Source organism: Stenella coeruleoalba, assembly GCF_951394435.1.
Source record: "Stenella coeruleoalba genome assembly, chromosome: 16".
Lineage (NCBI taxonomy): Eukaryota > Metazoa > Chordata > Mammalia > Artiodactyla > Delphinidae > Stenella > Stenella coeruleoalba.
This window is the reverse complement of record NC_137162.1, coordinates 2,080,473-2,092,604: the sequence shown is the minus strand read 5'-3', so window position 1 is coordinate 2,092,604 and position 12,132 is coordinate 2,080,473. Positions and strand designations below refer to the sequence as shown.

The window sequence follows — 12,132 nt, the reverse complement described above, 5'->3', positions numbered from 1 at the left end:
TACAAGAAAATAACTTAAATATTAATAGGATGATTTTGTACAAAATAATTCTTTTTTAAGTAGGACCTCCCACAGAAAGCACAGCCCCCTTCTCCAGGCCCGATGTCCCCGGAGGGGGCTGGGGCGATCGCCCTTTGACCTGTAGGTGGTCCACGGTCCATGTGTCCAACGGTCACAGGTGTCACTATGATGATGAACAGCCTATACACTACTACTCAGAAAACTAGACCCGGGGACCCGAGCCGGGATGTCCCAACACCACAGAACTCCTGAAGGATGGAAGGAACTCATGAAGATTTTCAGAAAAGTTTCAGATAATCAGCTCGACTCATGAAAACACCTTGAGATGGTGTCTGTTTCTGCTGAGGTACAAACCTGCAGCAGATTTAGAATCTGTCTACATTACAAGTAATTTGCATAATTAAAGCAATGAAGGGAGCAACATATCATGGCAATTAGAAATGCATCAAACTCGGAAAGTTGTACCAAAGAGAGCTTCAATATGAAACAATAACCCTCTGAGAACGAAGCCCACGGCCCCTGGGGCTCCCGACCTGGCTGCGTGGGCGCCCGTCCGCCCAGCCCCTGCCACGCCCAGCCTGATGGCATCTGCACACACTCATCTCATTTTCCGCAGCCTGAGTCTGTTTTCCTTGTCCCGTTTCTTGAGAATAAGGATGAACTGGTTGAAAAAATGCTCCTGGTCCTTCCGTTTTTGGACAAGTCGAAACCTCTGATCCCGGCCGTACTTCTCAGCAAACTCCTTAAATGTGGTCCTGAAAGACCAAAAGCATCCTGTGACCCCTTCCTGGAGAAGAGCAGGTCCTGGGGCTCTGAGTACCTCCTGCCCGAGCTCAGGGTGGCGAGCTCCCTCTTCCAGACCTGGGAGCAGGACCCTTGGCAGGAGGATGGGCAGAAGAAAGAGCGCTGGGCCGCCGACACCACCTGCCTGCTCCCTTCACGGGCTGTTATTCCCCACTCGGCCCGGCAGGGGCCTGAGCCACGTAACTCACACACTTGCCCATCTCTGCATCCAACCGGCCTGTGGGCATGAGCCTGGCCTCACCTGCCTCCTGGGCCTGGTGTCACTCCGAGCTTCTCACTCCCCGCCCCCGTCCCCGCTCCGGCCACACAGGTCTTCTGTCCGCTACTCTCACCGTGCTGCAACTTGCCGTGGTCGTTGCCTATGCGGTTCCCTCTGCCTGGCACACCCTTCCCTCATTTCTTCACTCACCATGTGAAGCCCTCTCCTCATTAGACGTCAGGACCAGCCTGTCTTCCTCAGGGAAACGCGTCCTATCTACGGGTCAGAGAACTGGGTATCATCTCGATGAGCCTCAACTGTGCAGTGTTACTCGCCTCTCCCTGCTCGAGGAGAAGTGTGTCACCTGCTTTGTTTTCTGTGGAGCATCTCGAATGTCTAAGCCCAGTGGCCGGCGTGTGCTCAGCACCCAGATACTGACTGAGTCCATGATTGCCAGGCCAGGGAGTCCCCCGTAAGAGACTCAGTGGCGCCAGCCAGGCCAGGCCAGAGCGGGTGGGGCAGCTCAAAGGGCAGAAGGAGTGGACGTGGCTTTGCAGACAAATGGAACCTTTGCCAGCAGCAGCTCCCCACGGCTTCCTCTTCTCCCAGGCCGGAGCTTGAAGCCGGTGGTTGGGGCGGCTCCAGGCGGTGGGGCGGGGGCGGGAGGGGAGAGCGGAGGAGCCGGTTCCTGCAGACGCTTCCGCCTGCCTTCTGCTTGCAGAGAGCTGGGCTGGAGCTGCAGGAGGGGCCCTGGGTGAGCAGAAGCGTGCTCGCCCTGTGCCCGGGGAGGCCCCTTGCTCCTCCTATTTCTCTTTGTGGAGAAATGTATATTTCATTGCAGACATTTAATTGTTGCATTAAATTATTATAACTTAATGGTTCTCTCTTTATACGTGAATAACAAGATTATACTGACATGGCTGTTAGGAGACAAGATGAATAATTAGTAGACCCATCCTCACTGCTGTCACTAAACGATGAGTCTCATTCCTTCCTCACCAAGCACTGCTCTCCTCCCTGCACACCCCGGGATTCCGTGTGCCAGACGCTTCCCGAGGAGAGAAAACTCTTCTCTCCGGTTTTCAACTTTCTCCGTTCGTACTTTCCTTCTTTTCCTCCCTCCCTCCCTCCCTTCCTTCCATGATTTCACAATTGCCATGAGGTGTGACTAACACACACTTATTTGAGCTTCCATCGCTGACCTTCTTGGGAAAAGCAAGATGCTGAGAGACACAGGGGGCTTGTTATTTTGGTCGCGTGTCTAGGGGGAGCCCGAGCATCTTCAATCAGGGGCTGGGCGGAGCCCCTTCTAGAGAGGTCCTATTCTGGGCACCTCTAAACAGAAGTATCCCTGAAAAGAAAAAAGAAAACTCCGACCCTTTAGCCGGGCCCACGGGGACAGCCTGGCTTACTGCTGACCCTGGCGGACCGTCCAGTGAGCCTGGGGAAGTCCTCTGAGTCACCTGCACTGCGTCTCTCTTTCCCCTGGGGACGTGGCCACCCGCAGTTGAAGGAGGTGGCCGCTGTGGCCAGAGCACCAGTCCGCCAGCCCACGGGGAGGTCCCCGGAGGCTCCTCTCCCCTCTCCAAGGCCCTGAGAGCTGGGCAGGGCTGGGATCTGGCCCTGGACTATCCCCACGGCTAGGATCAGAGCCAGGATGACTGGAGGCGGGGCTGAGGGTACTCAGGATGCCTGCGCTGAGCCCGCTGGCGACCAGTGGACGCCTGCGAAATGGCGGGAAGAGAATGTAAAGAAGACCTGAAGAGGGTTTTGAAATGTCGCAGAATTAGCTACGTTTGCAATAAGAACTAGCTTTATAATTATAAAAGCAATATATGCCCAGTGTACATTGCTAACAAACGGCAGGCAATCACATCTAACTTCAAAGAAGAGTAGCTTCATTTCTACCGCTGACTTTCCTTCTCCGTGTGCGGAATCGTCTTCGCAATTGCTGAATACATTCTGAACATTTCTCCTTTGCCTTCATAACATATTCATGGGAGGGGGACTAGGTTGGCTCTTGTTAACATTTTGCCAATGGATGGACACAGACAGCACCGGTGGTAATGATGGGAGCTCTCCAGGACCTGCCAGGAAGCCCCACACACCATCCTCCTAGCGGCCCGGGGGGCAGGGCGGCTACACCCCCTCAGATCAAGACACCTGAGCTGTGAAGGTCCAGTGCCTGACCCTGCAGCGGGGGCCAAGGATGGGCAGGGCTGCTGCGCACTGAGGCAGGGGCTCTGGATCCAACTCCCCCCTCCCACCCAGGGTCACCAGCTGGGGGGACAGGGCAAAGCCATGGCTAGAACCCAGAGTTCTCACAGAAAATCACAATTTACAAGTCGTTAGGCCCACATTTGCTTTCCGAGGTTAGCATTTGGTGATGGGGACGATTCATGTGAATTTTTTTCCCATTCAGAAAGTATCTATCCTTTAAATAGTCGAAGAAGTTTTCTGAGGCCTATGTTACCAACACTAAATTATATTATCCAATTATTGGCCAATGAATTAAGCAATTATTGATCAAAATGTAGATGCCTACATCTGCATGGAAGGCAAACATCAATTAATGTTCATTTAAATATGATTTATGCATTATTATTAAAAATGCATGATGTCAGCCTTATTATTAAAAATCATAATGTGTAAATGTCCATTTAAAAATAATGTCCCAATTTAAAATAAAAATACATCAAGATCAACCATTTTTCGCTCTTAAAAGTTATACTTGTATAATTAAGTAGTTCTTGTACATTAATTTTTAAATGTCAATTAAAGTTAATTTTAAAGTCGAGCTCAGCTTATGTATTCTTCTAGTTTCTAACATCGTTTTCATATTAGTTTGTTGTATTTCATGGGAATAATGCCTGAGTATCTCAGGTGAGGTTGACAGCCAAGTTCACTCAGGCCCTTTGCTGGTGTGGAACGTCTTCACTTCACACTCTGGACAGCTGCCCAGGCGTGTGGAACCCAGGGGCTGGTGGGGTTTATTTTGCTGTTGCTGTGTATCGTTTGTCTTGCATCTGTACCCCTCCATCATTAGATCAGGGGAATCAGGCCCCATCTCACGAGGGCTGACCTATTGATGAGTTATTTTGGCCTTAGAGTCAGGGCTGCTGACCTGTGGAAAACCACCACGTAAGCTGGACAGAGCTGCTGGGATGCCTTTGGTTAGCAAGCAGGGCTGGGAGGTTTGCTCACGGCCGGCACAGGGGAGAAAGGCTTACCTCTCCAAAATTACATGTTTGATGTCTGTGGAACATAGGTCACATGATTTAACCCAAACTGACTTTAAAAGACCCCTTACAAAATTTGGTAAATTCCCAGCCCCAGAAATCGCCTGGACTTAACTCACTTTCCATACCTGGGTGAGACTTTAGATTCCTCTAGAAGTTTTTTGAATTCTTCTTTGGCCAGCAGCAATTTGCTTTTCTTTTCCTTGTATTCTTCTTTTATTCTTGTCTTGACAAACTGTTCAAATATCTTAAGACACACACAAAACAGAACTATTACAAGAATGCGTATTGGAAATGAACTCCTGCGCTTCCAACACCACACAAAACACAGCAAGAATCTGAGATAAGCCTGTCTTTTTCACAGTTGCTGGAGCTAAAAACCAGAGCCTTTAATCTGGCCTCTCCGTGAAAGCAAGTGTCTGGACAATTACACCTGCTCTCCCACGAGGCCAGTGCGCTTTTCCACGTCCAGACACCATCTGGGGGCCAAACGCTGAATCAGCCTGCTTGGAAATCCTGGGTATGAGTGGGCGGCCCTCTCTAGAGGTGTGGCGGGAGCAGTGGACAGTTTGGAAATCCCAGCTCCAGTGCTCCGATATTTCTTGTTTTGGAACCTCTTGAGCACCACTTACCTGCACGCACTGTCTCACCGACTTTCACATCCTGGCCAGCGGTACCATGACACGTGAGAGTCTGTACTTTGTTCTAGTAATCCCTGTGGCAATGTAACTGGCATTTGAGTCTCCAAAATGACTTTGAACTTGTGAAAAGAAAGTCAACCCAGCATCTCTCGTTTCCCACACTCTAGTCTTCAAGAAGACCCACTTGTGAACACGGGTCTGGTTCCCCAGGGGCTCCTGTGGGCAAGGTGAGCCTCTCCTTGGTGTCATGGAAACACCCAATGAGGAGACCCGACCACCGGGCACTGCACTCCCTCTCCCCAGCTCGACGAGAATGGGCTTTGAAGGCTACCTCCACAGGAAAACCAGACCCTTAGCCCACAGGATATCGATATTGTCTGGTAGGCAAATCCATCCAAGACCCTGGGAAGGTTTCTCTTGGGTACTGGCAGCCGACATGACAAAATGCCAGCAGGGAATCATCCTTTGCAGTAGACCATAGAGTGAGCCTCCCTTGCTTGGATTAAGACCGCTCATTGTTCTAATATCAGAAAATTGTCATTTGTAGACTAAAGCCAAAGGGAGGTGGAGACAGCTGTTTCATTCCCAAAGCTCTCCAAGCCTCGAAAACGTTGAAAGGAGAATAAACTGGAGAAAATTTAGATGTGTGTACGAACGCAGATAAGAAGATCGGCAAAGAGCCCACATCTGATCCTATGAGGCCAATGAATAGCAATTCTGTACCAACCCAATCGGTGGCCACTGCAGATACTGGAATCTGACGAAGAGCTCAGGGAATCTCCCGCCCTCCTGCCGAGGACATGGAACCGGGCGGTGGCGACTTGGCCGAAACCCCATCACTCCCCTGCAGAACAGGTGTCCCGGCTCTGCCTGATGGTTTCAGATTCCATTTCAGTCACGGCCAGCCTTTACAGGAGTATAAGTACAAAATGCTACTCGCCTCCTGAAGAATCATCAGCGAAATGAAATATTCAGGAACAGGCCTTAGATGGAGAGCGTGCGTATATATTTCAGTAAGAATACGGTTGGCTTATTTCACCTTCAAGGCAAGCGGTCATGTAAACTCTCCAGTTCTTCTATAATTTAAGCTCATAAAGAAGGTAAATGCAGGGTTATTATGCAAATAAAAGCGTGTGGGTCCATCATTAGTCAGAGTTTTGCTCTATTAATTCTAAATCTGGATAGAAACCCTGGCTGGTGGTGGGGTCAGAGCTGGTGAGAAAGGCCTCCTTCTCTCTCTGCCTGGAATCATTTATCCCTCTAATCAGATTTGCTCTCTCCTCTGCCTCTGCTCTGCTGCTTTATTTATGCTGCTATAATTTAATGTAACAGTTTTTTTTCCCCCTCCTCTTTAACAAATTATACCAGTTTTATTCAAAATGGGGCATGACTTTTTAAAAGAGAGACCATTGGCCATTATCTCGTCATGGCGTGTCCCAGTGAAATAAGATGGAACACTCTGTGTTACCATAGAAACAGGTCTGACGAGCGCTCCCAGGACCCCTACTCTCTACTTCGGCTCAGTCACATCTCCTCTGCAGACCCCGTGGAAGGGTGGGTGCAGTGCACACACCATGAGCCTCGGCTTTTCCCACGAACACTACGTGACAGTAGGTCCCACACAGAGTCCATGTCTGGTGTTGCCGGCCCAATTCATTCATAAATAGGACTGTGTTTTCTGAATGGGGCCCAAATATTGTTTCCTTCATCAGTTCAGCTTCAGCCCTGTGCCTCTTAGAAACCACAACCCTGTCGATTTGCTGGGGTGGGGTTTCCCTTACGATGCCGGCATGCAATCTGAGGCCTTTAGCTACGGGGAGCCCTGCTTCCTCCTCCTGGTGGGGCTCTGGGACCACGCTGTGGTATGAACACAGGCCTGCTGTTTCCTCTGCACGATTTCCCAGGGACGTCTGAGGGCCCCCCACCAAACGGCGGGCTCTGGCTGTGAGCTGACCTTCTAGTCTGATCTGTCTGCCCCGAGAGCACCCTGGCAGTCACAGCCCCTCTCGGTCAGCGCCTGTCTTTCTCACCAGGGCTGTGGGAGTCCAGCCGCCCTGCTCCCGTGGGTGAGTCTTGTGCCATGACCACCCCCCAGACACCCGGAGGGCAGGAGACCCTGCCCTGCCCAAGAGCCTGGTCCATTCCAGGCAAACAGCGCCCTGAGCTCCCTGACGTCTGAGAGACGGGGCTTAATAACTGAATCATCAGCTCGGCTTTTCTCGGGGGTGTGGTGGGAAGGGTCTTACTTCTTCACTTCTTCAGCTTCCTTTAAAGAGGCTGATGGCCTCTAAAACCATCCATGGACTAGAGATGGAAGAGCGTTGATCACGACAGTCAGTGACAGAGTCTGCAGCTGTGCTGACCTTTATCTGTTACGGTTTAAAGTGATCTTGCCACCAAAATAAACGGGCTTCTCTCTGGTCACAGCTGGAGAGCTGAACTTTGTGATTTGTAACAGGGCGACAAAAGGGTGAGATATTACCAATGGTTAAAATCACCGAGTTTCCTCGGCTGTGGGGAAAACAGATATAAAACACCCGAACACAAAGCGAGGCCCCGCCCGCCTGGCCTGCGTGGAGCCCCTTGGTCTACACCTAAGGGAATTTCACGAGTTGAGGACAGAATTGAAAATAAAATTGCACGTTCCATCCCCCTGGCCCGGGCTTTCCCAGACCCTGCTGTCTGAAATCAGATGGATGCCGCCAGGGCCGCGACATTGGAGGTGAGATGACCCTCGTGGGCTTGTGTCTCCAGCGATGACGCCTGGTCGCCCACTTTCCACATGTATCTGCTCTGCACGCAGAGGGCAGAGGGAGGGAGACGCGTGACTGGGGCGGGAACACAGATGCAGACGCAGAATCTGGATCCTTCTGGAATTTATCTCGGGGCCCTTGCTGGATGTGCCCCAGGAGCCACCAGATCCTGGCAGGGTGTGAAAGCTTAGGCGTCCCCACCGGTCAGCACAGCCCGTCCCTCTGTCTGTCTGCTTAATCCGGGAGACAGTTCTGGCTCCGTGACTTGACTTCTCAACAAGCCAGGGCGGACCCCTGTCACGTGTCCATTTAAAGTGACCTCCGGGCCAGCTACCTCTAATCCATTCTTGCTTTTCTGGGGACCCACTTTCTAGAAAAGTCCATCCTTTACTTTTGCTACTGTTGTTCCCTGGACCCTCTCCTATTTCACTTTTATTATATCAGATCTTAAGTCTTTTTAATACAGTCACCCAGGATGTGGGCAATGTTCCCCAAAGCTGAGTTTTCACCTCTGTGTTTGTCTCATGGGGTCATGACCAGGCGGCTCGCCAAGAGCAGGCGCAGGGTAGCCTCCCGCCGCACCCGTAGCTCTTCCCGTTCACAAGCTCACAGGCCAGCAGTGGATTCTCATGGCTTCCCCACTGACACGGCAAAGGTGACAGGCACCTGCTCGTCCGCAGAGCTGTCAGGACGGAGCATCACTTTAACTCTGCGTCCCCGAGTCCGTCACCACACCTCCTACCACCTTACCTGTTTCCGCTCCTCGGAATTTAGCAGGAGATAGCGCGGATCAAACACGATTTTATGTAATTCTTTCTCCCAGGTAGAAAACGCTGACACCTGAAGAAAGATAGTCAATAGAGCTGCTTTTAGCATCTCATGCTGAGCCTGGAGTCACACTGAAATGATCAATGGTGAGACACAGCACTAAGGAACCGGGGTTGAGGGATGTGGCATCGTTTAAAAGTGTTCAACTTGTCAAACTTTTAAGAAAATCAATATTTAGAGCATTTGAAAATCGAATTTCTAGACTCATGACACTATTTCCTCCCTGGATATCTTCCAGAGCCATGCGTCCTGATCTAAAACTCCAACTACGCCTGTGAAGCTGGGACATTCTGAAATGACACATTGTGAAAGGACGTATTTGTAAAACTTTTCAGGGCACCGCAGGTCGTAACAGAGGACAGTGTTTTAGAAATAATCAGAGTTTGGCACAATTTCAATTGATTTTTAATCAACATTTAAACCTTTTTTAGGTAAGTCACCTTTTTAAACAAACCACCCTACTTTCTAATAGTTTTAGATTTATAGAAAATTTTCGAAACTATTATGAAGCTACCGTCTACCCCATACCCAGTTTCCTATATTGCTGACATCTTAATGTTAGTATGCTACGTGTCTACACTGTTATTAACAGGAGTCCACACCTTACTCAGGTTTCTTTAGTTTTTGCCTAACTTTTTTTCTGTCCCAGGATTCCACGCAGGACACCACATCACTCATGTCTCCTCGGGCTCCTCTGGGCTGTACAGTTTCTCACTCTCCTTGGTTTCGATGACCTTGATCGTTCTGAGGAGTACTGGTCAGGTGTTTTGTGACATGTACCTCTGCTGGGATTTGTCTCAGTTTTTCTCTTGGTTCGACCAGGGCTGTGGGTTTGGGGAGGAAGACCCCAGAAAACGTGCCCTTCTTGTCACATCCTATCAGGTCCATACAGTCAATGTAACTTATCGGAGCTGACGTTGACCTTGACTGACCAGCTGAGGTCTTTCCTCTATGAATTTATTCTTTTTCCCCTATCCCATGCTGTCCTCCTTGGAGGGAAGTCACAATGTATAGCCCACACTTAAGGGGTCCGGCTCCACCTCCTGAGATGGGAGTATCTGTATAAGCTCCTTGGCATTCTTCTGGATGGGATATTTGTCCATTCTCTCCCATTTACGTATTTGTTCAATCATTTGTTTATATCAATATGACTCATGGATATTTATTTCATACTTTGGGTTATAATCTAACATGATTATCGATCTGCTCCTGGTTTGGCTGTTGTGGTTGGCTCCTGTGTCCCTGGGACGTACCCCATCATTTTGTTTTCTGGGCCCTTCAAGATGCTCCAGGGTCATCTCATATCGCTCCTACCTTGGCCCTAGAATCAGCATTCTCCAAGAAGCCCTGGTCCCTCTTATTGGAGACCTGGGTGCCGGGTGAGCTCACTGCTGCTGGGATGTTGTTGATCCAGACTCTCTCAGCTGATGGAGCAGTGAAACATTTAAGTCATCCAAAAATAATTTATTCATTTAAAAGCATTGACCAAATATTGACTGTGCCTTAGGCCCCATGCTGGGTGCTGAGGGATCAGAGAAAATAAATCAAGGCCACTGACATAAGGAGGCCCACGGTCCAGGGTGAGGCAGAAAAGCTATAACTCAGGATCTCCTGGGGGGCATTAGCGTCCTTCCAGAGACATGCCCAGGAGCCAAGGGGACACAGAGAAGGGCCTGGGGAGAAGTTGTCTCAAATAATGACTGTGCTGGAACTGGGCCCATGAAGGGCCTGGGAGGTGTTCAGGAGGAAGTGTCTGTGGAGCGAAGGCCAGGCTCCAGGAACTGTGGGGAATGTGGGGATTACAAGGGTGGAACATGGTTGGGATGAAGGAGGCTGTGAGGGGCTGGGAAGAGGCAGGAGAGACGGGCAGAGCAGATGTGCAGGATACTCCCAGACCTACTTAGGAACTAGGGCCTTGTCTGGAGAGCAACGGGGGAAGAAGAGCCAGATGTGATGTGTATCTAGGAGCCGGGGCAGGGGAGGGACTCCCGGGACGTGGGGAGGTGAAGCCAATGGGCAGTTTACAAAACCAAGATCCCTTCACATTCTTACTTTGAGCAGGTTAGAATATTTCCGGTAGAGATATTATTTCAATAGGAATTGTGCTTTGCTTTGTACATCGTAACATAATGATTTTTCAAACTTGACAACTCCTATCTTCAGTAATAAAAAGGAAAGCCCTTTTTAATACTCATGAGCTCTTCTATCAGGCAGGGTGACCCAAACTCCACCCAGGGACTTTTCTCAGTTGACTAAAAACATGGTGAAATTTTGACACGTTACAGGGATTGGGGGTAGGGGCTCTGGAAAAGCATCAGGGCAGAATGATTCCTCTGTTTTTCGAGAGCTGACACTTGACCACGTGAGCATTAGGGTGGCTTTGGAGAGAAGGAATGGCCAACTTCAATACAGCCCAATCAGACGGGCATCTATCCACCATGTAGACCTGTAAACCCCTCCAAGGTCCTAGTTTTGTAAGGAAGGCCAACAATTGTTAAGAATTGGCGTCACATAACTGATGCCACCAGTTTGTTGAGAAGTTTTGGAGTTCTAGATGTATAATAAACTATATTTTTAAAAAATAATACATTGTCCTTGCCTCCAGAGGAATTTACAATCTGTATACAAGGCAAGATGAGCCGTCTCCCCAGTGACTGTAATTTGTGATAAAACAGACGTCGTCGCATAACCTGACAGCCACACTAACAGATGCTCTTGAAGTTCAGAGGAGGGTGGCAGTTCTGGACAGAGGGGCAGCCGGGCTTGGGACCTGCGACAGAGGCTGGAGCAGAAGGGAAGTCTGGACAGTTGAGTGTGAAACAGGGCCCATCACTGCCTGCGGGTGGACACAGCCTTGTCTGTGAGACAGACTCTTCCCAAAGAAGGACCCTGATGACTGTCATTCCCTCGACTGTGAGACTCACTCTTGATGGAAGCCCAGCCTCCCTGGACCTGTGTCCCCACGGTCACGTTGTCTGGTAGGTTCATTCCATGGGGCAGGGGCTGAGGCCTCCCCTTTCTTGCTGGAGGGCTGTGGGGAGCCTTTCTCCACTCCCAGGGGTCCCCAAGTTCTCCACGGTGGGCCCTCCACAATAGGCTGGCTTCCTTAAAGCCAGTGGGAGAATCTCTATATATGATACCCAATCTTACATAACATGGTGTCACACCGACATGGGGGTGGCCCCCCCATCCTATTTGGAGTCCTGCCCACTCTCAAGAGAGGGGGTTATTCAAGATGTGTGCCCCGGGGTGGGAGTCTTGGGGCCACCCTAGAACTCTGCCCACACAGCAGGTCCCCAAGACAAATGCATGTTCTTGCCTCTAACTTGGCCTTCGTTTCTCAACAGTGATCTCCATCCCTCGTCTGCCCAACAGTCCTTTGAATCTTTGACATTTTACATGTGATTTGGTCCAGGATCGTGGAATTCTTCAGCCAGTTTTAGATCCTTTCCTGCAGAAGTCCCATCCTTCCCTGCAGCCTGACCGTGTTGTGTAGTGCCTCCGTCTCCCTTCCTGGGCCGTGTTCTGTGATGTATACATCTCCTGACACTTGGCAACCTATTCCATCTCAGGGTGCTGACACCAGGTGACTCTGTGCCGTGGGCGAAGGTCAGCAGTAACTGTCTTGGTGAGAGTGTGTTTGGACA

At 50.2% G+C, this 12,132-nt stretch overlaps 1 protein-coding gene across 1 annotated transcript in view; it reads right to left on the bottom strand.

Annotated features, from left to right (window-relative positions):
- Window positions 1-544: 544 nt before the first annotated feature.
- The window catches only part of TCERG1L (transcription elongation regulator 1 like), a 192,676-nt gene continuing 181,088 nt past the window's right edge, over window positions 545-12,132 (bottom strand). The window contains exons 10-12 of the mRNA XM_079899219.1: window positions 8,408-8,497; window positions 4,392-4,510; window positions 545-776 (exon numbers count right to left, since the gene is read on the bottom strand). Coding sequence (XP_079755345.1) covers window positions 620-776; window positions 4,392-4,510; window positions 8,408-8,497 — 366 coding nt within the window. The 3' untranslated portion in view covers window positions 545-619. The remainder of the gene's footprint in view (window positions 777-4,391; window positions 4,511-8,407; window positions 8,498-12,132) is intronic.